The sequence below is a fragment of the Trichomycterus rosablanca genome, chromosome 1, assembly GCF_030014385.1.
Source record: "Trichomycterus rosablanca isolate fTriRos1 chromosome 1, fTriRos1.hap1, whole genome shotgun sequence".
Lineage (NCBI taxonomy): Eukaryota > Metazoa > Chordata > Actinopteri > Siluriformes > Trichomycteridae > Trichomycterus > Trichomycterus rosablanca.
The window spans coordinates 80,698,624-80,725,941 of NC_085988.1; the positions used below are offsets into that span (position 1 = coordinate 80,698,624).

Consider the following 27,318-nt stretch of genomic DNA (forward strand, 5'->3'; position numbering starts at 1 on the left):
TCTTATTTTTTATTCATGTTGCACACACCGAGGCCTGGGTAACTGTATTTCGTTCTATCATGTACGTGGTTGAATGACAATAAAAGAGTCTGAGTCTAAATAATAATCAAATTAATTAATAATTTACAGCCACCGTTCACTAGTGGGCGCAGATTTTTGGACCCACTTCATGTGTAGAAATTCATTCATTTTTTCATTGCCTGTTTTCCTACTGCTTTATCCTGGTCAGGGTCGCGGCGGGTCTGATTCATTGGACCCTGGACAGATCGTCAGTCCATTACAGGGCAAAATTTGTAGTAGCTCCAATTGGCCACCCATATGTGTATACATTCAAGTCATTTTAGTCGTTTCCAGTTCCCCCATTTAAGCCTCTGGCCAAACAGTGCTGCAGACTGCGACAGTCCCTGACCCAACACGCTCAGTCAGTATTGCATATAAAGCTGATCCATGTGACCAGCACTGGAGATTTCATGTTAAAGCAGCAGCAACAGGGACAAACCCCGTACAATTTTCCCTCCACTCAGACACATACCTGAATTTTGCATATCATTATATCTCTAATGTGTAGTGTGTTATCCATGATACCACGGTTTTGCAGAATCAAGGCCCAGTAGCAGCTACAGTCCTTTTCATGCACAGCCTTGCAGGTCCAAAGCTTCAGCCAGTCACTTTTAACTTCTGTTTGTGCGTATAAGCGTATTCATGTGTGTGTGTGTGTGTGTGTGTCAGAAGTCGTCTCCTCGGCTCACCACCTCCTTACACGTGGGTCTGAGCAGGATGGTGTGCTCATACTGCGCTGTGTAAGATCCCTTGGCATCGCAGAGAGGCGGGTACGGGTCGATGATGCCCAGGTCGCAGAGGTTCTTCAGAGCCATCAGGTACTTGGTCTCTCCGAGCCGGTCCAGCCACCGTCGGCAGAACGCCAGCGTGCTGAAGTTCTCGTTTATCACATTCAGCAAGTGTTTGGCTCTCGGGAGTCTGTCGAATCACACAGAGCTTTTAAACACGATGTATTGATAACACATTGCTTATACACTATATGGCCTAAAGTATGTGGACACCCCTCCAAATATAGCAAAGCTGTTCCACTGCTGGGGACCACAATGGCATCTAAGAAGTGTGTATATTCGCCTGACATACACTCCCCCCGATGTGTGCACCAATCCCTTCTTATTCTCCCATACAGTGGTACCCTGAAACTCAACGTCAGTTGGTTCTGGGAGTGGCGTTGAGTTTAAAAGACGTTGAGTTTTAAGGGTTCTTTTCCCATAAGGATGTACAGGAAATCTGATAATGTGCTCCATGGTCCTGTGGAACTGCATATATTTTAGGCTAATGTAAAATAATGAGGTTGTTATTGACACTTATACAAGGAAAATAACACAAATATAATATAAAAAGGTCAAGTTTAAGGGTACACATTTTTCAACTGCGTCAAGTTCCAAAGATTTTGAGTTTAAGGGACATTAAGTTACAAGGTACCACTGTACTTCGGTGTACTTTCTGTACAGGTGCCCTAAGCAACCAAGGTCCTTACACAGAGTTACACAGTTTTTTGCTGTGTTTGGGATTGCAATGAAAACAAAACGTATCAGTTTAAGCTTTTAACTACCAGTACCTAAGAAAGTAAAGGCACAAAGTAAAACGTCGCTAATCTGTTTTTGTTTTTTAATCTGAATCTATAGATTATTTGTTTATTTCTACGCTACATTTCCAATATATGTTTTGTTTTCATTATATTGACTTGTGACTTGACTCGGACTCTAGCCTAAAAACTCGTGACTGGACTCGGACTCTAGTGTAAAGACTCGTGACTTGACTCTGACTCTAGTGTAAAGACTCGTGACTTGACTCGGAGTCTAGCCTAAAGACTCGTGACTCAACTCGGACTCTAGCGTAAAGACTCGTGACTTGACTCGGACTCTAGTGTAAAGACTCGTAACTCGACTCGGACTCTAGCCTAAAGACTCGTGACTCGACTCGGACTCTAGCGTAAAGACTCGTGACTCGACTCGGACTCTAGCCTAAAGACTCGTGACCTGACTCGGACTCTAGCCTAAAGACTCGTGACCTGACTCGGACTCTAGCCTAAAGACTCGTGACCTGACTCGGACTCTAGTCTAAAGACTCGTGACTCGACTCAAACTCTAGCCTAAAGACTCGTGACTTGACTCGGACTCTAGTCTAAAGACTCATGACTCGACTCGAACTCTAGCCTAAAGACTCGTGACTCGACTCAGACTCGTATTTTGTGACTTGTGAACATCTCTGCTAGGGGCACCCAGCCGACTAGTAGCAGAGCCAAGATTCGAACCCAAGAATTCAGAATTCCAGTGCTGGTGTGCTAGCGGATTATCCCACTGTGCCACCTGGGCGGCAAATCAATTATATAAATAACAACCCTGACCTCAAACCCACTGAACAGCAGTTTGATTGTGAGTCAGGCCTTCTTATCCAACATCACTGATCTCACACACACAGCCTCCACTGCTCTGGAATGTCCACGATAAAGAATGGGGGGGGGGGGGGGGGGGGATTCATATTAATGCCAAAGGTTTTGCCAATGGTTAATGTTCATTGTTTTATAGAAACATCTAAACAATCATTAGGAGAGGTGTCCACATACTTTTGGGCTGTGTATTGTACACACTCTTACCTGATTGGTACGTGTCCTACATCAAAGTTCTTCATGTAGTGCGAACAGTCCATGTCATCATACACGGTTCCCCTCCCGGTACTGCCGAATGTCTCAATAGCATAGACCTCCCCCTCCTACACACACACACACACACACACACACACACAGTTACCTGACTTGTCTAAATTTGTAATGTAGATCTCAGACCTTAATCTGCCCCCAATTTTACACACAGCTGAACAAGAACACACACCCTATCAAAACTAACAGAGACTGAGCCCTCTATTACTACATGTCGCATCAGTACCCCCACACCACCAAAAAAGGCCCACATGCATACATATGCACACACACACACACACACACACACACACACACACACAGTATAATTAAGGTCCTACTAAACTCACGGTGAAAATGTGCTTTATTACTCGGACCTCGTTTTTCAAAAATCACAGATTTAATATATTTTTTACAGATAAGAGCCACATTTCACAGCAGTCATTAAATTACACTCATAAATTAAATGATAGAATCAATGAAAGCTACAACACACAGCACAGCTCTACCTTAATAGTTGAAAATACTCGTCCGTGTTTTGACCCCCCATCTGCGTCCTCATTATTGGTTGGGAGTTCTCCAAACTCTGTTACTTCTCCAAAGTCGTGTTTTTAGCTGCTCTAGACTTCGACATCTCGGACATTTTGACTAACAGATTGCTAACTGAATTGCTGTAGGATTGCTAGTGTAACAGACTTTTCTGTGCTGTAGTGTGCTGACAATGTTTGATGTGTGTATTTACATATTAAGTGCATTTTGTCCCTTTCGGGATTCCATAGTCCATGTAAAATTGTGTTTCTCTACACACGTGCTCATCTCTGCTGTGCTTCAAAAGAACAAACCAGTAAAGTTTTCTGCTCCCTATAGTTTGTCTATGTAGAGTTTATTTTTTTACCTTATAAACTCAGCAAACTCTAAAGACGCTCGGCTACACTAAAACCACCTCATAGTGCAAATTAACCAGAAAACATGAGGCACTTAAAAGCTACGCAAATGGAAAACGTTAAATCGCTAAACACAAACATTAAACTCTGACCGTCTCTCTCTCTCTCTCTCTCTCTCTATACAGTATATATATATATACAGTGAAGCCCGAAATTATTCATACCCCTGGCAAATTTGGACTTAAAGTTACTTTTATTCAACCAGCAATTTTTTTTTTGACCAGAAATGACACAGGTGTCTTCCAGAAGATAATAAGACGATGTACAAGAGGCATCATTATGGAAAAAAATATTTCCCAGCTTTTATTTACATTTGAACAAAAAGTGGCATGTCCAAAATTATTCATACCCTTTACAAACTGTCACAGTCTATGGGAAAATCCAAAGTTCTATACCATTCCAAATAGTCCAAGCTGTTCTAAAGCATCCTAATTACCCTGATTCATTGGGAACAGCTGTTTTAATCAACTCAACAGGTGAAAAACAGCAACTCTCTGCAGTTGGTTTGTGGACAGTCATGGCTAAGACAAAGGAGCTCACTAAGGACCTGCGGCTGTGCATTGTGGCAGCTCACAAGTCAGGAAAGGGCTATAAGGCCATATCTAAATGTTTTCAAGTTCCAGTGGCTACAGTGCAAAGTATTATTAAAAAATACAAGACATTCCGCACTGTGGAAAATCTCAGAGGACGTGGTCGGAAGCCAAAAGTGACACCTGTGCTGGCCAGGAGGATAGTGAGAGAGGTGAAAAAGAATCCAAGGATCACCACCAAGGCCATCCTGGTGAATCTGGGCTCTGCTGGTGGCAACGTCTCAAGGCAGACAGTCCAACGGACACTGCACACTGCTGGGTTCCACGGACGCAGACCAAGGAGGACGCCACTTCTCCAGAAAAGGCACACAAAAGCTCGCTTGGCCTTTGCAAATGCTCATCTGGACAAAGAAGAAGACTTCTGGTCTTCTGTTTTATGGTCAGATGAAACAAAAATTGAATTGTTTGGCCACAATGATGTATCCTTCATTTGGCGTAAAAAAGGAGAAGCCTTCAACCCTAAGAACACCATCCCCACTGTCAAACATGGTGGTGGGAACCTAATGATTTGGGGGTGTTTTTCAGCCAATGGACCAGGGAACCTAATCACAGTAAACGGCATCATGAAAAAAGATCAATACATCAAGATTCTCAACAACAACATCAGGCAGTCTGCAGAGAAACTTGGCCTTGGGCACCAGTGGACATTTCAGCACGACAACGACCCAAAACACACAGCAAAAGTGGTGAAGAAATGGTTAGCGGACAAAAACATTAACATTTTGCAGTGGCCCAGCCTGTCCTGACTTGAATCCAATTGAGAATCTGTGGAGGGAGCTAAAGATCAGGGTGATGGCAAGGAGACCCTCCAACCTGAAAGAGTTGGAGCTCATCGCTAAAGATGAATGGGCAAAAATACCAGTGGAGACATGCAAAAAGCTGGTCAGCAATTATAGGAAGCGTTTGATTGCTGTAATAGCCAATAAAGGCTTTTCTATTAATTATTGAGAAGGGTATGAATAATTTTGGACATGCCACTTTTTGTTCAAATGTAAATAAAAGCTGAGAAATATTTTTTTCCATAATGATGCCTCTTGTACATCGTCTTATTATCTTCTGGGAGACGCCTGTGTCATTTCCGGTCCAAAAAAAAAATTGCTGGTTGAATAAAAGTAACTTTAAGTCCAAATTTGCCAGGGGTATGAATAGTTTCGGGCTTCACTGTATATATACAGTGTATCACAAAAGTGAGTACACCCCTCACATTTCTGCAAATATTTCATTATATCTTTTCATGGGACAACACTATAGACATGAAACTTGGATATAACTTAGAGTAGTCAGTGTACAGCTTGTATAGCAGTGTAGATTTACTGTCTTCTGAAAATAACTCAACACACAGCCATTAATGTCTAAATAGCTGGCAACATAAGTGAGTACACCCCACAGTGAACATGTCCAAATTGTGCCCAAATGTGTCGTTGTCCCTCCCTGGTGTCATGTGTCAAGGTCCCAGGTGTAAATGGGGAGCAGGGCTGTTAAATTTGGTGTTTTGGGTACAATTCTCTCATACTGGCCACTGGATATTCAACATGGCACCTCATGGCAAAGAACTCTCTGAGGATGTGAGAAATAGAATTGTTGCTCTCCACAAAGATGGCCTGGGCTATAAGAAGATTGCTAACACCCTGAAACTGAGCTACAGCATGGTGGCCAAGGTCATACAGCGGTTTTCCAGGACAGGTTCCACTCGGAACAGGCTTCGCCAGGGTCGACCAAAGAAGTCGAGTCCACGTGTTCGGCGTCATATCCAGAGGTTGGCTTTAAAAAATAGACACATGAGTGCTGCCAGCATTGCTGCAGAGGTTGAAGACGTGGGAGGTCAGCCTGTCAGTGCTCAGACCATACACCGCACACTGCATCAACTCGGTCTGCATGGTCGTCATCCCAGAAGGAAGCTGACGCACAAGAAAGCCCGCAAACAGTTTGCTGAAGACAAGCAGTCCAAGAACATGGATTACTGGAATGCCCTGTGGTCTGACGAGACCAAGATAAACTCGTTTGGCTCAGATGGTGTCCAGCATGTGTGGCGGCGCCCTGGTGAGAAGTACCAAGACAACTGTATCTTGCCTACAGTCAAGCATGGTGGTGGTAGCATCATGGTCTTGGGCTGCATGAGTGTTGCTGGCACTGGGGAGCTGCAGTTCATTGAGGGAAACATGAATTCCAACATGTACTGTGACATTCTGAAACAGAGCATGATCCCCTTCCTTCGAAAACAGGGCCTCATGGCAGTTTTCCAACAGGATAACGACCCCAAACACAACCTCCAAGATGACAACTGCCTTGCTGAGGAAGCTGAAGGTAAAGGTGATGGACTAAACCCAATTGAGCACCTGTGGCGCATCCTCAAGTGGAAGGTGGAGGAGTTTAAGGTGTCTAACATCCACCAGCTCCGTGATGTCATCATGGAGGAGTGGAAGAGGATTCCAGTAGCAACCTGTGCAGCTCTGGTGAATTCCATGCCCAGGAGGGTTAAGGCAGTGCTGGATAATAATGGTGGTCACACAAAATATTGACACATTTGGGCACAATTTGGACATGTTCACTGTGGGGTGTACTCACTTATGTTGCCAGCCATTTAGACATTAATGGCTGTGTGTTGAGTTATTTTCAGAAGACAGTAAATCTACACTGCTATACAAGTTGTACACTGACTACTCTAAGTTATATCCAAGTTTTATTTCTATAGTGTTGTCCCATGAAAAGATATAATAAAATATTTGCAGAAATGTGAGGGGTGTACTCACTTTTGTGATACACTGTATATATACAGTGTATCACAAAAGTGAGTACACCCCTCACATTTCTGCAGATATTTAAGTATATCTTTTCATGGGACAACACTGACAAAATGACACTTTGACACAATGAAAAGTAGTCTGTGTGCAGCTTATATAACAGTGTCAATTTATTCTTCCCTCAAAATAACTCAATATACAGCCATTAATGTCTAAACCACCGGCAACAAAAGTGAGTACACCCCTAAGAGACTACACCCCTAAATGTCCAAATTGAGCACTGCTTGTCATTTTCCCTCCAAAATGTCATGTGATTTGTTAGTGTTACTAGGTCTCAGGTGTGCATAGGGAGCAGGTGTGTTCAATTTAGTAGTACAGCTCTCACACTCTCTCATACTGGTCACTGAAAGTTCCAACATGGCACCTCATGGCAAAGAACTCTCTGAGGATCTTAAAAGACGAATTGTTGCGCTACATGAAGATGGCCAAGGCTACAAGAAGATTGCCAACACCCTGAAACTGAGCTGCAGCACAGTGGCCAAGATCATCCAGCGTTTTAAAAGAGCAGGGTCCACTCAAAACAGACCTCGCGTTGGTCGTCCAAAGAAGCTGAGTGCACGTGCTCAGCGTCACATCCAACTGCTGTCTTTGAAAGATAGGCGCAGGAGTGCTGTCAGCATTGCTGCAGAGATTGAAAAGGTGGGGGGTCAGCCTGTCAGTGCTCAGACCATACGCCGCACACTACATCAAATTGGTCTGCATGGCTTTCACCCCAGAAGGAAGCCTCTTCTGAAGTCTCTACACAAGAAAGCCCGCAAACAGTTTGCTGAAGACATGTCAACAAAGGACATGGATTACTGGAACCATGTCCTATGGTCTGATGAGACCAAGATTAATTTGTTTGGTTCAGATGGTCTCAAGCATGTGTGGCGGCAATCAGATGAGGAGTACAAAGATAAGTGTGTCATGCCTACAGTCAAGCATGGTGGTGGGAATGCCATGGTCTGGGGCTGCATGAGTGCAGCAGGTGTTGGGGAGTTACATTTCATTGAGGGACACATGAACTCCAATATGTACTGTGAAATACTGAAGCAGAGCATGATCCCCTCCCTCCGGAAACTGGGTCGCAGGGCAGTGTTCCAGCATGATAATGACCCCAAACACACCTCTAAGACGACCACTGCTTTATTGAAGAGGCTGAGGGTAAAGGTGATGGACTGGCCAAGCATGTCTCCAGACCTAAACCCAATAGAACATCTTTGGGGCATCCTCAAGCGGAAGGTGGAGGAGCGCAAAGTCTCGAATATCCGCCAGCTCCGTGATGTCGTCATGGAGGAGTGGAAAAGCATTCCAGTGGCAACCTGTGAAGCTCTGGTAAACTCCATGCCCAGGAGAGTTAAGGCAGTTCTGGGAAATAATGGTGGCCACACAAAATATTGACACTTAAGGAACTTTCACTAAGGGGTGTACTCACTTTTGTTGCCAGTGGTTTAGACATTAATGGCTGTATATTGAGTTATTTTGAGGGAAGAATAAATTGACACTGTTATATAAGCTGCACACAGACTACTTTTCATTGTGTCAAAGTGTCATTTTGTCAGTGTTGTCCCATGAAAAGATATACTTAAATATCTGCAGAAATGTGAGGGGTGTACTCACTTTTGTGATACACTGTATATATATGTGTTTACATTCCACCACGGGCTGACGCTGAGACTGCGTGTGACGTCACACACGCAACCATCGCGAGACTACAGACTCAGCACCCGGACGCTTTCATTGCTATATCTGGAGATTTTAACCACACCACACTGGCTTCTACATTAACTGGGTTTCATCAGTATGTGGACTGCCCTACAAGAAAAAACAGGACAATTGATCTTTTTTATGCCAATGTAAAAGAAGCATACACCACCACACCACTGCCCCCACTGGGAAAATCAGACCATAACCTCATCTACCTACAGCCACAGTACAAACCTCTTGTCAAAAGACAACCCACAACCACACGCACCTTCAGAAAATGGTCTCCTGAGGCAGATGAGGCTCTTCAGGACTGCTTTGCCTCCACTGACTGGAGTGTGTTGCAGGAATCATGGGGTGAGGATGTTGAGGGGATTACAAACTGTGTAACGGACTATATTAACTTCTGCACAGACATTGCTGTTCCAACAAAAACTGTACGCTGCTATGCTAACAACAAGCCCTGGATAACCAGTGATGTCAAGGACCTTCTGAATAAGAAGAAAAGGGCTTTTAAAACTAAGAACCAGGAGGAGCTGAGGAGCGTACAGAAGGAGCTCAAAGTCTGCTTGCATGAGGCGAAAGAGTCCTACAGGAGGAAAGTGGAGCGGAAGCTGCAGGAGAACAACATCAGGGAGGTCTGGGATGGTATGAGGACCATTACAGGTTATGGGCGAAGTAATGACAGAGCATCAGATGGTAACGTGGAGAAAGCGAACGAGCTCAACCTCTTCTTTAATCGTTTTGACTGCTCTGTTCCAGCGCTAACCGCTAGTAACTGTCCAGTCCTCAACACCTTACCCTCCCCCTGCCTGACGACTGCTCCAACTACTACAACTACTCCAAATGATACAGTCAGTAACCCCTCACTTCCTGAAACGGCTATGGAGGCACCCCCCCCCTCAGGACACCATCACAGCTCCCCCTCCTCCTATCATTACTGCAGACCAGGTTAGACGTGAGCTGAGAAAAATCCGCACTAGAAGATCTGCGGGCCCAGACAAAGTATGCCCAAGACTTCTGAAGTCCTGTGCTGCTGAGCTGGGTGAACCCCTTCAGCACATCTTCAACATGAGTCTGCGATTGGGAAGAGTTCCTACACAATGGAAAACATCGTGCCTCATCCCACTGCCAAAAAAGAGGTGTCCAAGTGAGATGAGTGACTTCAGACCTATCGCACTCACTTCACACATTATTAAAACCATGGAGCGACTGCTACTTCGCCTACTTCGACCCCAAGTTCAACATGCACTGGATCCACTTCAGTTTGCCTATCTGGAAAAGATTGGTGTTGAAGATGCCATCATATACCTTCTTCACAGGACCCACTCTTATCTGGACAAAGGAAGCTGTGCTGTTAGAATCATGTTTTTTTATTTTTCCAGCGCTTTTGACACCATACAGCCTCTCCTACTTAGAGATAAACTGACCAGTATGGAAGTGGACCCACACCTGGTATCATGGATTACTGACTACCTCTCTGGCAGACCACAGTTTGTGAGGCTAAGGAACTGTACATCGGAGACTGTTGTCAGCAACACAGGAGTACCACAGGGGACTGTACTTTCCCCTTTCCTTTTCACAATCTACACATCAGACTTTAACTACAACTCGGAAACCTGCCATATGCAGAAGTTCTCGGATGATACTGTTATTGTTGGGTGTGTTAGAGATGGACAGGAAGAGGAATACATTAACCTGGTAAGAGACTTTGTTGGATGGTGCGATGTGAATCATCTACAACTCAATGCATCAAAGACAAAGGAGATGGTAGTGGACTTTCGCAGGTCAGATTGGCCTACGCAACCAGTATCCATCGAAGGGAATGCTGTGGAAGTTGTCAGGAGCTACAGATACCTAGGGGTGCAACTGGATGACAAACTGGACTGGTCAGTGAATACTGACACTCTATACAAAAAGGGACAGAGCCGGCTCTATTTTCTTAGAAGGTTAAGGTCCTTTAATGTATGCAACAAACTCCTGAATATGTTCTACCAATCTGTTGTAGCCAGTGTTCTTTTTTATGCGGTGCTGTGCTGGGGTGGCAGCATTAAAAAGAAAGACGAAGCAAGACTGGACAAACTGATTAGACGAGCTGGTGCAGTGGTAGGCATTGAACTGGAACCACTGGTAACAGTGGCAGAAAAGAGGACACTGTGTAAACTCTATTCTATCATGGACAATGTCAGTCACCCACTGTATACAGTGATTATTAAACAGAGGAGCATGTTTAGTGACAGGCTGCTGTCTCAGAGCTGCTCCACGGAAAGGCTTAGAAAGTCATTCGTACCCAGAGCCATTAGGCTCTACAACTCCACCAGGTAGGGACGGCTGACTGTAGCTAAAGACTGAGGGTTTCTAGTGTAGCCATGTGTGTACGTACTCGTATGCACTTGTATGCACTTGTGTGCATGTGCAGGTGTATATATATATATATGTATGTATATATGTGTGTAGGTATTTGCATATGTGTACATGAGTATATATGTGTATGTATTTGCATGTGTGAATATGTATGTATATGGGTGTATATGTGTATGTATATATTTGGCTATATTGGCCTCATTGTGCAATATTGTCACATGTCACTTTACTATTTAATAATTTAATAATTTAATCACTATTCAATTTTTACACTAGCAATATACCTCATGCATCATTACAGTTACCAGTTATTCATTTTATGTTAATCACAAGAAAGACTCTGTTCTATTTTTACTTTTCTGTTTGCTTTTGTTTTGTTTTGTACTGTTAATTATTTGTTGTATTATGCTACTGGGGCTTTAATTTCCTTCGGGATCAATAAAGTATCTATCTATCATCTATCATCTATCTATATATATATATATATATATATACAGTGAGCGGAGAGTGGACAGTGTTTTTTTCAGTGTTTTCTTTATATTTTGTAAAATTCTATATTAAAATGTCCACAGAGAAGTTGCAGAGGAAGCGTAGTGGTGAGAAATTGAACAAATCTATTAGTATTTGTTGTGTTGTATAATTACTCCTGCCAGTAGGTGTCATTGTGTATCAGACAGAGGGGGCAGTGAGTGAGAGAAGAAGGAAATCGACTCAGTAAAGTATTCTTTCTTTCGTGCAATTACACCTATAAAATACAACACTATTGAAATAAAGAAGGAAATAATAGAGCAAATGAAAGTTATTGTTGTTTCTGGTAGATACATTTTATATAAAAAGAAGGAAATGTATTATGGTGTATGGTACAGCACACGTACTGTACTGAAATGTGATGTGGTGTGTGTTGTATGTACAGTACTACTGTGTATTGTTGTTTATTATCATTTATTACAGGAATGTCTATTCTATAAATTAAGATTTAAGAGAAAATATACTTGTATTTATAACAAAAAAGAGCATTTAAGACATTAGAAAGGTTGGGTAAGGGGGGGTTTGGAGGTCTGGCATGGATTCATTCTATTTACATTGTTTCTTATGGGAAAAATCGGTTTAACTAATAAACAATTTGACTTAAGAACAGCCCTTCAGAACCAATTAAATTCATAAGTCAAGGGTCCACTGTATTTTCACGACCGTGAATTAGGTAGAACCTTAATTATAACTCATCATTTTGCATTTACTTGATGTGTTAATGATAACCCGTGCCTGTGTTAAATGCAGGACACAGGGGTGTAGTCTCAGCATAACCAAGATGTGATTGTGGAGTACAGGAATAGCAAACTTCACTGGGCTGGCCGAGTGGTCCCTGAGCAAGGCCCTTAACCCTCAATTACTCGGATTGTATTCTGTCTCAATTGTAAGTGGTTTGGGATTAAAGTATCTGTTAAATGCTGTGACTATAAATGTTCCTGACAGATAAATGAAGTTTTATTAGATCGAGGCAGTGAGTGAACGTACCTCCATCCTCGTGGCCTCGCCACCCTTTACAATGGGCACCGTTTTGCCACCATGAATTCGATACTGCCCGATGGAGTGTCCGTTCAGGTTGCGGATCGGCTTAACTGGAGAAAAGAAACTGTATTCATGTTCTGTATTCAATGCATTAACAGTCTAGGAAACTAACTAATTGAGTGTGGTTACAGTCACGCGATAATTAAATAATTTATTCATTCATTCACTGTCTGTTTTACCCCCCACTTTATCCTGGTCAGGGTCAAGGTGGGTCTAATTCACTAAGCAAAAGACAGGAAACACTCCAGTGTACTAGGCAACAGATGTACTACAGTTAGTAATTGTATAGCCCAAAATTAATCTGTATGGTAGGTATGGGTCATAAAATAATAATTAAAAGTATGCACCAGATAGGTGTTTCTATTCTAAGTGCTCGGTGAGAGTGAAGAGTAACAGCGATTCGTGTGTTTGTTCGTACCTTGGAACGTTTTTCCGTCGATCTCCACCTCGTACGACTCCATCACTTCCTGTATGGTCTCTCCAACATCACAGAGACGAACATCGATACCCGCACACTGACCGGAGATCAGGATCACAGTCACAGATCAGCCACATCATTCAACACACTTACACATTATCTGTGATGTATGGCTTACACAAGGAATAAAAGACTAACAAATTCATTTATTCATTTATTTTTATCACTTAATATAGTCTGGTCAGGATCAAAGTGGGTCTTGTGCAACCTAAAAAAAAGTGCATGATGGAAAAACACCCTGGAGAAAGCAGAAATCCTTCACTGGGTCGCATTAGGTACGATTTTCTTGGAAACACCCAGGACAGGTCACCAGTCCATCACAGGGCACACACACACACACCTAGTGCAATTTCAGTATCTCCAATTAACCTGACCTGTATGTTTCTGGACTGTGAGAGGAAACCGGAGCTTCCAGAGGAAACCCACGTGGACACGGAGAACATGCAAACTCCGCACAGAAAATACCCAGACCGCTCCACCTGGGAATCAAACCCAGGACCAACGTAACACAAGTCAAGTCAAGTCAATTTATTACATTTAATTAAATTATTTTATTAAAGTTATAAAGTGAAATTTAAATGTACACAAAAAAGAAACTACATTTACCAGATGCTTTTTTTTGAGCAATTAAAAGTTAGGGGGCCCAACAGTGGTAACTTGGCAGTGGTGGGGCTTGAACCAGCAACCTTCGGATTACTCGTTCAATACTTTAATCACTGAGCTACCGTCCACCACCCCAAACTAGGGTTAGCAAGGTAAAGGACAAGGCTATCTGAGTGATTAAGATACAGGACTAGAAATAGGAAGGTCGCTATTTTAAACACCACAACTCCCAGTGGCACTGTTGGGCCGTTAAGCGAGGCTCTTAACCATCAATTTCTTGGATTGTATTCAGTCACAACAGTAAGTCTCTTTGGATTAAAGTGCCCACTAAATGCAGAAAATGTCAAATGTATTTTTGATTCAGGAATATGTTCACCTAAAAGAAATCCTCTATCAGCATTGTTTCGATGATTTTTTCTGTGTGATGTATAATATTTGGATGTTGGCATTCATCAGAATACAAAAACTAAGAGACACAGCTTGTATCTCAGCATGTCTGCGATATATCTCACAATGGATGTCAGCTCATCATCTTAAACTTAATCCCAGCAAGACAGAGCTGCTACTTATTCCTCAATCTCCAACCCAGGACCTAGTCATCTCTCTTGATGACTCTCAGATCAGACCGTCTGATAATGTAAGAAGCCTTGGTGTTGTCCTGGATAACCAGCTGACCTTCTCTTTTATATATACTGTATATATTCTCCCTTTTTTCTCCAGCATAACGAGATCATGCCTCATTTAACTCATTTAAAATGCAGCTGCCAATCTGGTTTTTATCCAACCTAAACACTGCCACATCACCCCACTGCTGCCACATCATCACCCCACTGCTGCCACATCATCACCCCACTGCTGCGTTCTCTTCACTGGCTTTCTGTAGCTGCTCACATCAGTTTAAAACACTGATGCTCACCTACAAAGCCAAAAATGGACCAACACCAAGCTACCTTCGAGGTCTAATCAAACCCCGCTCTGTACCACACAACCTCCGAGCCACTAGTCTCGCTCCACTTGATCCTCCACCCAGGACTAGAGAAAGACAAGCATCAAGGCTCTTCTCTGTACTGGCACCCACAACGAGCTTCCCTTGTCTGTCCAAACATCTGAGTCTCTCACTGTCTTCATAAGATGATTAAAACCTTCATCACCTCTTTACTAAGCTGACTTGTACTTACTTATGCTCTTATTTATTTCTTGCAAAAAAAAAAACTTTGGTTCTAACAGGTTTTTAGTAGATTTATATCATTGGACTGCTGTTTACTTAAACTCAAGTAGGAAATGTTCACTATGGAAGCACTTCTGTAAGTCGCTCTGGATAAGAGCATCTGCTAAATGCCGAAAATGTAAATGTAAAAACAATCACATGTGGAAACATCTACACACCTTGATTCCTGTATCGGTGGCGTCTTTAACAGCCTCCAGCAGGTGGTCGAACTTTGGGTTAAAGGTCACAGTGAAGGCACAGTCAATAATTCTCCCTGTACAACCACAAACAATCAATATTTTAGTAATATGAAATTATTTGGCACTTTTTTCCATTTACTTCACAATCTAGACGTTTCTAATTCTCCTACTGCAGTTCTCTTGCTGCCTCCAGCACCCCCTGCAGGCTGAGAAGAGCTGAGACTATCAACCTTGCATGTCGTCACCTGCCAGCAGCGGATTCTCACTGAAAGCCGTACCGTGTATGGAGAAAATTCAACCACCACCGAAACCAGCCAGCAGAGGTCGCAATTGTACTGCATTAATGAAACCCAGTTAACCTGTCCCCCCCCCCCCCCCAACCCAGACACAGCAAACTGTCCCAGGTGGACACCCAGCCAGTCCAGTAGCGACACTGAGACTTGAAACCCGAGACTTCCGTGGACTAGCTAAATAGATCCCCCACCCATAAGCTAAATAGATCCACCACCCATAAGCTAAATAGATCCAGTGCCCATAATATAGCAATATTAGAATAATTTAGTAGTTTGTAATGTTACACACATTTCTTTATAAGCTCTAGTCTAAACACTGGCTGTGTCCCAAACCACAGACCTCTGTATTGGTAGAATTAATACAGATTGCCACAGTACTAGTTTTTGCTTTAAATATTATAATAAAAAGTCATTATTTATTAAAATATTATAAACAACACCAAAAGAAAACTGAGACTGACCTCACAAATATGGACTGAATAAGGAAAGCTTGATTTCCTATTTGAGTGGAAGCTCTTATAGCAGGGCTCCACATTAATTCTCATGGTTTTAAAATAGGATGTCAGGTGTCTATATATTTATCACCATTGGATGTAAAAAAATACATAAATGAATCACTTCCTAAACATTCCATGGCTTTTCATGACCATAGGAAGAGTGTGTGTCTAAATATGTGTGTAAATGTGTGTGTGAGTGTATACCGTTGATGTGAGTACCGAAGTCGATCTTGCAGATGTCGTCGTAGCGCAGCACGGTTGGGTCTCCAGCGTTGGGCGTGTAATGAGCAGCACAGTTATTGAGCGAACAGCCAGTAGGAAAAGCCAAACCTGCATTCAGCCCGTTTTCCTTAATCAACCTTCTGCTGCACTCCTCCAAACGCTCACTGAGAGAGAACGAGAGAATACAAAGCTGTTAGATTTTAACTGTGAACACGCAGCATCAGCGTCTTACTAGTTTATATGATATACAGACAGTACACAGACATGTAGCTGTTCACTCACTGCAGTACATCTGTCACCATGCTTAATTTAACCCGAGACTACTATCAGAAAATGAAACAATATTGGATTATGGATGTTTCTGACCAGGCTAGAAGTCAAAAACATGTAGATATATTTATAATAAATACCAAACCGATATCATTATAAAGTTTATGTGTGTAACAATAAAGTTTCTCCGTTGTTTTGTCTGCTCAAAGAACAAATGACGATTCATTCTTTCCATTATTTTATTAAAAGGTTTGCTCGTGTCACCACAATACATGATTTCATACTGCATCAGAGAAGCTTTCAAATCCAGAGACGTATAAAACAAATAATTTGATAAATAGACAGACAGATAGACAGACAGACAAACTGACGGATAGACAGACAGATACACAGATAGATAGATAGATAGATAGATAGATAGATAGATAGATAGATAGATAGATAGATAGATAGATAGATAGATAGACGGACGGGCGGGCAGACAGCCAGACAGACGGACGAGCGGATAGACAGACGGCCAGATAGATAGATAGATAGATAGATAGATAGATAGATAGATAGATAGATAGATAGATAGATAGACAAACACAAAGATAAACAAACTGATGGATGGATGGGCAGACAGACAGATAGACAGACAGACAGATGGATAGATAGACGGACGGACGGACAGACAGACAGATAGAAAGACAGAAAGACAAACAGATAGACAGATAAATGGATAGGTGGCAGAGCTGACATTTAAACCGACAAGTTTGAAATGTCAGCTCTGGTGTGCTAGCATGTTTTACCACTGCGTCACCTGAGCTCTCGACTTAATATAATAGTTATAACTGTAACTAATTCTGGACATTGCTGACCTACTTAATGATTTCTGCTGGACAGTACATTAAAATATCGCATTTATAGATGCAATAAACTTTAACTATTTATAAAAACGACCATTTATAAGCATTCAGTAATGTGTTCATGGGCAATTTAAAATACATATGGTCCTCACCAAATACTGATCATGCTCATGCCTGGTTTAATCCATCCCTTCATGTACTTTCGCACCTGCCGATGCGCCTCTGCGGCCTGTCGAAAATCGTTCCACATGTCATCTCTCGCTCTGTCCAGCACCCGTTTCTCCTCGCTGCTCATCCGCCACGCTGCAGTCCGCCTGCACCCACACAGCCATAAACACCCAAATCACACTGATCTGCATATTCTTTTTAAATTTAGGGCTGAAGGTCGAGCAGCAATGAACACAAACGATGATTAAAGGTCATAAAGTCAGACCCAGTACAGATGGGAGGGTTGTGTCAGCAGAGGCAGTAGCACAGTTTACAGCAGGACTACCTTAAATAGTACAGAGGTGTGTATGTGACCTCTGTGTGAGCACCTCAGCGATACAAAACACTATAATATTACACAGCGCACAGGGTAATCCGAGGTACAACAACCTCACACAGGGGACAAGGTGATCCCAGCGGAACAGAACAGAACAGAACAGAGGAAGTGGAAGAGGGAGGAGGGGGAGGAAAAAGAGTCTCTTACCCATCCTGTGAGGGAGGATATTCACACTCCTCACCGACAGGAAACACTTTGTTTGGGTACAGATCACATATGGGCACAGAGGGAGGATCAGTCTGTGTTTTAGCTGGAAAAAGAAAGTAATGTCAGTCTAACAAGGGATGGATAAACAGATAAATGGCTGGGTGGTGGTTAAATGGATGGATGGATGAATGGATGGATGGGTGAATTAATGGATGGATAGCTGGGTGGGTGGTTGCATTAATGGATGGTTGGATGGATGGCTGGGTGAATTAATGGACTGATAGCTGGGTGGTGGTTAAATGGATGGATGGATGAATGGATGGATGGATGGATGGACTGATGAATAAATGGATGGCTGAATGAATGGCTGGGTGAATAAGTGAACTAATAGCTGGGTGGGTGGTTAAATGAATGGATGGATGGATGGATGGATGGATGGATGGCTGAATGGACGGTTTGGTGAATGAGTGGATTGATAGCTGAGTGATTGGTTAAAGAGATGAATGGATGGATGAATGAATGAATAGTCAGGATAGCTGATGAGTAGATGAATGGATGGACAAATGGATTGACTGAGGATGGTTAAATGGCTGGCTAGCTGGATGGATGGATCAATGGATGAATGTTTGAATAGCTGGGTGGATGGATGGATGAATTGATAAATATATGGACAAATTGATGATTGCCTGCTACATAGATGAATGGATAAATGAATCAATAGAGTGAGTAGATAGATAAATAGATGGATTAATGGATAGAAGGATGGGTGAATAAAACAATGAAGGGAGATTCAGTAAATCAATGGATAAATGAATCAATAGAGTAATTAGATAGATTAATGGCTGGCGTGCTGGTGGATGGATGAATCAATAGAGGGAGATTCAATAGATGAATGGATGGATAAATGAATCAGTAGAGTGGGTAAACAGATTAATAGATGGATGAATGGATAGATGGATGGGTGAATGAATATATGTATGGCTAGCTGATTGGCTCGATGTGTAAATGGATAATGACACCACAGTTAGTGTACTAATTTAACATACTATGAAGTACACTTTGATGTGATTTGGGACACGGCCAAAATGATGAAAGTTGTTGAGTATCGTTACTGAATGATGTTTCTACACCCATTAAATTTATTTATAATTACAATAATTAGTACTTATATAAAATACTAGTTTTTGCTTTATAGAGATTATGAAGGTTTTGATAATATTAGTTCAGTCAGATGAAATCGAGGTGATGAAATCCAGAACAAATCCAGATCCGGAAGCTTTTAAACAAATGAGGATCTTGGCGAATGTGTTTGATGAAAGAGAGCCAGTGGAGGGTACACTGCAGGATTTTCCCAGGAGTCCAGCATGCTGGCACCATGCCATCGTACCTCATTGCTCTGCCAAGCGTGGTAGGAACTGGGCCGATGTGCCAGGGCTGGGAGCCAGAGCTCAGTGCAGTGTAAATGAGGTAAAGGAAAGCGAAAGGACTCACGAGCGCTCTTCTTCTTCGTCTTCTTCTTTTTCTTTTTCCCAGCAGAGTTTTCTCCCTCCTCTCCATCTATTAAACCAGACAATGTGATGAATGGTGGAGCTGGAGAATCCGTGCCACACTGCTGAAATGCTAAAATGACATTCCGGGCACGCCGGACCCCTCAACCTGGTGCCAGCGCGTTCGTGCTATACCTTCTCCGTCCTCGTCCCGCTCTCTTTCCTCCGGGCTCTGTTGATCCTGCGGCTTCCTCGCGTCCCCATCACCGTCCTCCACTGGTTCAGCTTGTCCTGCTGCAAAGTCACACACACACACACATATGCGCGCACACACAGGTGAATGAGCGTATAAGCAAAGGAATTGCTAACTGAACAGATTCATCAGAAGCTGCATTCATCAGCTGTACCCGCGGGACACCGGCACCGGGGCGACTGATTAAGGAGCCTAAATAAGTGTCAGTTTGGAAGGGGGACAGGTCCATCTAACATAATGCATCCATGAAATGGACATCTTGGCACGCAATGCTCCGTATACATCATCGTATATATATTTGACCTTGGGAACACAAAGAACCGGCTGTATCGTGGAGCCCTGCATTACTGCGGGACTCCTGCAGAACCCGCAGGTCCGGATGCAGCAATCCCGAGGCACGAGACTGAGTTTTGTGGGCATGAGCATTTGGTCAAATAACCAGTGCGGGCAAGAACAAAATAAGAAGGTTGTAGTGGTGCCCGGCAATATAGTTTACCCATAATAATTCACGTTCTTACAGTTGTAGCCTAGCTGTTAAAGTAGTAATCAGAAAGTTGCTGGTTCAAGCCCCCCCAGGTGGCTCGTGGATAGCACTGTCGCCTCACAGCAAGAAGATCTTGGGTTTGTTCCCCAGATGGAGCGCTCCAGGTCCTTTCTGTGTGGAGTTTGCATGTTCTCCCCATGTCTGTGTGGTTTTCCTCTGGGAGCTCTGGTTTCCTCCAACAGTCCAAAGACGTGCAAGTGAGGTGAATAAGAGATACAAAATTGTCCATGACTGTGTTTGACATTAAACTTGTGAACTGATGAATCTTGTGTAATGAGTAACTACCTGTCCTGTCATGAATGTAACCAAAGTGTGTAAAACATGACGTTAAAATCCTAATAAATAAACAAGTCGCACCACTGCCAGGTTGCTGCTGTTGGGCCCTTGAGCAAGGCCCTTAACCCTCAATTGCTTAGACAACATACTGTCACAGTACTGTAAGTTGCTTTGGATGAAAAAGCGTCTGCTAAATGCCGAAAATGAAAATGTAAATGCATTAAGAACGACCTCAGCCTTGTCCAGCACCTTTGGAATGAATTAGAACACTGACTGTGAGGCGGGCCTTATCACCCCACATTGGTACCCAAATTCACTGTTGCTCTTTGTGCAAGTTCCAAAAACTATTGGAAAGCTTCCCAAATGAGAGGAGTAGATTCTGTTATAGCAGCAAAGATGGACCAACTACTGTTTTCAAGAGTTCAAGAGAGGCTTTATTGTCATTTCAGCTATATACAAGTACATATTGAAACAAAACAGCTTTCCTCCAGGACCAGGGTGCAACATAGGACAAAAAGTGCAAGACAATAAAATATACAGTGCAGATAAACAACAGTATAATAAATACAAAAAGACATTTCTAATCTAAAAAGTAATTAAGGAGACAAGAAATGGTACGTGAGGTAAAGTACGCTAGTTCACCAGAGTTGGGGTTTCGAATACATCGTATCGAATCTCAGCTCTGCCTTTCCGAAAGGGCTGGGCGGCAGCATGAACAACGGTTGGCTGTTGTTCTTAGGGGTAAGAAAGTCGGATCATAGGTCCTCATAACTGGTGCGACTGCGGCCCCTGCTGGCTGACTGATGGCGCCTGCACAGGGCTGAGGAATAATGCTGATAGGGGTGTGACCCTACGTACACAGTGCCCGTCGGTGTATGAACTCGACTCGTGCAGGTGAAAAATGCAGTTTGTACTGACTGTACGTGCCGGAGGGGGCGTATGTAAGTTGAGAGGCATCCTCAGTCAGCGGTGAAAGGTCGAATCAGTATAGAGGACACAGTCAGGGAAATTGGACACGACTAGATTAGGAGAGTAAGGTGCAAAAACTTGTGCAAATTGCAATATTGTGCAAATACTGCAAAGTGTATATATTAATGCCCATGATTTTAATATGAGCGCTGTAACAAGCACATATGGATGTAATGCTTGCATGTCCATTTACTTTTGGCCATGTTTTGGTCATGCAGTTTAGGTTTGACTACAGAAATGCATGAAGATACAACAATGGTACCTAAGGGGTTAAGGTACTAGACTGGTAATAAGAAGGTTATTGGTTCAAGCCCAACCACTGCCAACAAGCTCCACCACTCCCAACACAAAAAGATTGGGAGTCGATTTGAATAAGAACATCCAGTAAATGTAAAAGCTGTGGACATAAATATGTGTTTTGCATAAATGTTCATTGCCTGGTCCAGTAATGTATTTGATCTACAAATGTCCACAGATGAAACAAATTCCAACACAAGTTTCTCTTGAAGCTACTGACCTTTCAAATAGAAAACATTTATATAGAGTATTTGTTCATTCATTTATTTATTTGTCTGTTTTACAGCCGCTTTATCCTGGTCAGGGTCATGGTGGGTCTTAATCACTGTGCGAAACGTAGAAAACATCCTGGATAGGTTGCCAGTACATCACAGGATAAACACACACACACACATTTACACTTATGGTATTTGTATCTCCAGCTGGCCTGACTACATGTCTTTTATTTATTTATTAGGATTTTACCGTCATGTTTTACACTTTGGTTACATTCATGACAGGAAAGATAATTCATCAGTTCAAGTTTAATGTCGAACACAGTCATGGACAATTTTGTGTCTCTAATTCACCTCACTTGCACGTTTTTGGACTGTGGGTAGAAACCAGAGCACTCGGATGAAACCCACACAGACACAGGGAGAACATGCAAAGTCCACACAGACAGGATCCTGAACACCCAGCTGCACCAACATACCTCTGCCTACATACAGTATGAAATATACACTTTTAAGAACACTGTAATCTGCTGTAACATCGAAGTGAGATCCAACGTGACTCATTTCTGGAGCAAATCTCAGCTTTATTGCCAAACCTGCCGAACCTCAATTGTCCCCATCAACAGTGTAGAAGGTAAAAATTTAAGCGTATGTACACGATAAATTGTTTTATGTGTTTTTGTGTTTTCAATAAACATATAAACTAGTTCATCTTCCAACATGAAAAGTAAGCTTTACAACAAGGCTCTTATGGTCTGTATGTGTGCTGTTGCAAACTAAAATGAGGACTGAATGTTCTTTTTCATCCACATGTTCCACTCTGTCTGCTGAGCATGTTTTCTAATAACCGGAGGTTTATTCAGCTGAGTAACAAACCACTTCAGTTTGTCGTATTGAAAATTCCTTCAGTGTGTTTATCCACGCAGGTATGCGTTTACTCTACATGGCCAAAAATATTTGGACCCCTGAGCATGAGCTTGTTAGAAATCATATTTCAAAAACAAACACAAGACTTTAAAGTATGTCTGTGGGAATTTGTACCCACTCAGTCAAAAGAGCATTTGTATGGCTGGGCTCTGATTTTGGTCAAGAAAGCCTCAGTTGATGTTCCAGTTAATTCCAAAGCTGTTCGGTGGAGTTTCTTTAAACTGAGCTTTCCTTAATGTCTTTATAGAGCTTGCTTTGTGCACAGGGGGCCCAGACATGCTAAAACAGGAAATGACCTTCCCTAAACTGTTGCTGCAAACTTGGAAGCATATAATTTGCTTTATGTAACTGACTTTTTACACCTGTTAGCAGGTGTTGTGGCTGAAACATGTGAATTTATTAATCAGAAGAGGTGTCCCAATACTTTTGTCCAGATAGTGTATAAGCCAAAGGAAAGATTTAAAACCCTTTACATTTCTTTAAGACAGAGTTTTGTCTGAGGTGTATGAACAGAGATAATTACAGTGCATTGCTTATTGTTTACTAAATAACTGTTGAAACTGGAGCTCCCGGAGGAAACCGATGCAGACACAGGGAGAACATGCAAACTCCACACAGAAAGGAGCCGGCTTGTCCACCTGGGAACCAAACCCAGGACCTTCTTGCTGTGAGGTGACAGTGCTACCCACCGAGCCACCGTCCCACCCTCTGACTACCTTTACACAAAGCTGATTTGTATGGCAGGGTGGAAAGAAAGACGCACCTTCTAAAATGGGCCACACTGCGTTAGATTACATTACATCTCTGTTAACAGCATTCAGCCGACACTTTTAACCAAACTATCTTACAATTGTCACCTAATACAATCCAAGCAACTTTTACAGTGAGTGGGCAGTATTTTAATTAGTCCAGTACAAGTCTTACTAGTCCAGTACCTTAACTGCTGAGTTACCACTGGGCAAAAAAAAACCCTAATACCTACTGTAAAGCATGGTGGTGGCAAACGTGGATACTCAGCACCATTCAGCATGAAAATTACCCTAAACACACCTCTAAAAACACATCGCAGTGGCTCAAGGATAGGAAGGTGAATGACTTTGAGTGATCGTGTCCGAGTCCTCACAGAAAATCCAAATCCACAAGAAACCCTCTGGATGGACTTGAAGAGAGCAGTACATGACTGAACCTGAACCATCTAGGTGTGCAAAGCCTGCAGGGACTAATCCAAACACCATGATGGCTGCGATTAAAGCAAAAGCTGTCTTTAGGAAGTAATAAAGGACTGATCACTTTTCTCCAACCATGTTATTCTAGCTTTTTGTTTTAAATTACTTTTCGCTATCTGTTACACTGCCCAAATCTTAGGGTCTGTTGGTAGGATGGTCGAAGCCCTGCGATGGATTGTTGCCCTGTCTTGCGGCGGGCCACTGAAACCCTGACCAAAATAAAGTGGTTAATTAAAATAAAAACGATTTTTCTCTTTTTACTTGAATGTTTGTAAAGAAGAACGTGTAAATCAATATTTTCGTCGATTTTAATTTCAGACTATAATCAGACTGTAAAAAAAGCGACTGTAGGAAGAAGTACAGAAGTATGATATAATTTAGGTGCTCGTGTGGTGTAGTGCAATCGGCTGATCGAGCATCTACGTACAGTGTGATTGGCTATGTCTGAGAAGTGTGGGTGGGACAGTGACCCTGTGATGGATTGGCGTCATGTCCGGAAAGTGTTACTGCATTGCGTCTGGTGATTGTGTGAAAATTGGACCCACTGCAGCCCTGACCAGGATAAAGTATTTGATCATAGTGCAAGGTTGAAGATCTACGTATGTGTGTAAATATGAAGTGGATTGTGACCTGCATATTCACATTATTAGGTACACCTATCCGGTACGTACATTTACTGATTATTATTATAAGCTACACCTATCACACAGATGAACTTTGTGGGTATACATTTACTGACTGTAGCAACACCCATCTATTACCCAATTTACCAATAAAAAAAACCCCCAGATGCTATTTGGGTGGTGGACCATACTCAGCAGTGCAATGACACTACCGTGGTAAAAACATGGTAGTGTGTGTTGTACTGGTCTGAGTGTATCAGGTGCAGCAGTGTTGTTGGGATTTTTAAACACCTCTGTATCAACACTTGTAGGAGATTAAAGCCCCAGCCAGAAATAATAAGCCATGCATGCTGTAGAAAACACACCCCTGGAGAACATGTCAAACTCTGGACAGACCCATAAGACCCTGAAGATGACTGGCAACATGGCATCTGGACACCTGGGTTCGATTCTTGCATCCGGTCAATATCTACAAGGGGGTTTGGAACACCTCGGTATCAATGCTGGTAGAAGATTAAAGCTCCAGCCAAAAATAAAAAGCAAAGCATGCTGTAGAAAACACAAAGGGACACATGGAGAACATGTCAAACTTTGGACAGATCCACAAGACCCTGAACTTGTCTGGCACCCACACTAGCAGATGTGCCACCCTGCCGCCCTACCCATATTCAAACAAACTATATAAAACATGTCACATATGGCGGGTGATATGGTGGCACTGCTGGTAAAGTGGGTGCTGCATAGCAGCGTGGCATCTGGACACCTGGGTTCGATCCTTGCCTCTGGTCAGTATCTACAAGGGGGTTTGGAACACCTCAGTATCAATGCTGGTAGAAAATTAAAGCTCCAACATGTTGTAGAAAACAGGGAGAACATGTCAAACTCTGAACAGACTCACAAGACCCTGAAGTTGTCAGCTGTGCCACCATGCTATAATATTTTATATAAATATGTAAAACTGTATAAAACATGTTACATATGCTGGTAAAGTGGGTGTTGCATAGCAGCATGGCTTCTGGACACCTGGGTTCCATCCTTGCCTCTGGTCAATATCTACAAGGGGGTTTGGAACACCTTAGTATCAATGCTGATAGGAGATTAAAGCTCCAGCCAAATATAAAAAGCCAAGCATGCTGTAGAAAACACACAGGGACACATGGAGAACATGTCAAACTCTGGACAGACCCACAAGACCCTGAAGTTGTCTGGCACCTGCATGTGCTATCATGTCGCCCTATCCAAATTCAAACACTGCAACTTTGTGTAAAACTACATAAAACATGTTACATATGCTGGTAAAGTGGGTGCTGCATAGCAGCATGGCTTCTGGACACCTGGGTTCGATCCTTGCCTCCAGTCAATATCTACAAGGGGTTTGGAACACCTCAGTATCAATGCTGATAGGAGATAAAAGCTCCAACCAATTATAACAAACCAAGCATGCTGTAGAAAACACATAATGGCACATGGAGAACATGTCAAACTCTGGACAGACCCACAGGAACTTGAAGTTGTCCTGCACCCACACCATGCCGCAAGATCTACAAGATCCTTGCCTCTGGTTAATATCTACAAGGGGATTTAGAACACCTCAGTAACAATGCTGGTAGGAGTTTACCAGCCAAAGCTTCAGCCAAATATAAAAAGCCAAGCATATTGTAGAAAACACACAGGGACACATGGAGAACATGTCAAACTCTGGACAGACCCACAAGACTCTGAAGTTGTCTGGCACCCACACTAGCAGATGTGCCACCATAGCCATATTTAGACAAACTATATAAAACATGTCTCATATGCTGGTAAAGTGGGTGCTGCATAGCAACGTGGCTTCTGGACACCTGGGTTCGATCCTTGCCTCTGGTCAGTATCTACCAGGGGTTCTAGCTCAAGTTCTTGTTAATTTCTCCACAAATTAATCAACTAATTCATTAAGAAAGTCACTAATTGTAATAAACTTTTTATACCCCATTTGTATAGGTTCATCTGGGCTGAACTGGAGCGCACCAGCCCTGAGGACCACTGCACCGGTCCCGGTGTGAGCGCACCAGCCATGAGGACCACTGCACCGGTCCCGGTGTGTGTCCTGTGCTTACCGGGTTCTGCAGCTTTGCTCTTCTTCTTTCTCTTCTTTTTCTTTTTCTTGGTGGCGTCTCCGTTCAGCAGCGGCTCCTCCGGATCCTGCACCGCGGCAAGGAGCAGCTCGGTCCCCGCATGAACCTGCATCATCACACCGCGGGTACAGATACACCGAGTCCGATCTGCAACAGCCGCCAGATCCGTGTGGGCGGGGCCACATCGCTGACGTAGACTGGTGGGTGTGACTGAATGAAAAGGTGGGCGGGGCTTGTTTAAGGCAGGGGTGTACAAACTTTTGTTGTTGGGCCGGATGGAGTCAAAATATCACACAAGGGGCCACAGACTCTCTGTAATAAAAATAAAATATCATTGATTTATTATTAGGATTTCATGTCATGTTTTATACACCCATGACTGGACAGGTAGTTACTCATTACACAAGATTCATCAGTTCATGTTTAATA

At 42.8% G+C, this 27,318-nt stretch overlaps 1 protein-coding gene across 1 annotated transcript; it reads right to left on the reverse strand.

Annotated features, from left to right (window-relative positions):
- On the reverse strand, positions 1 to 27,015 carry metap2a (methionyl aminopeptidase 2a). The gene is made up of 11 exons (XM_063006991.1): positions 26,872 to 27,015; positions 19,641 to 19,739; positions 19,450 to 19,515; positions 17,959 to 18,061; positions 17,420 to 17,581; positions 16,132 to 16,313; positions 15,117 to 15,211; positions 13,068 to 13,164; positions 12,596 to 12,699; positions 2,657 to 2,772; positions 1 to 978 (listed from the first exon to the last, which is right to left on the reverse strand). The coding sequence occupies exons 1-11, from the start codon at positions 27,002 to 27,004 to the stop codon at positions 726 to 728; spliced, it is 1,410 nt and encodes a 469-aa protein (XP_062863061.1). The 5' UTR covers positions 27,005 to 27,015; the 3' UTR covers positions 1 to 725.
- Positions 27,016 to 27,318: the final 303 nt, after the last annotated feature.

Excerpts from the sequence above, each read along its gene's own strand:
- metap2a (XM_063006991.1), bottom strand. The coding sequence starts at position 27,004 with ATGATGCAGGTTCATGCGGGGACCGAGCTGCTCCTTGCCGCGGTGCAG. Across the intron at positions 15,212-16,131 it reads CTTCGGTACTCACATCAACG|GGAGAATTATTGACTGTGCC; the intron begins GTATACACTCAC and ends GTGGTTGTACAG. Across the intron at positions 2,773-12,595 it reads GCGAGGCCACGAGGATGGAG|GAGGGGGAGGTCTATGCTAT; the intron begins GTACGTTCACTC and ends GTGTGTGTGTAG.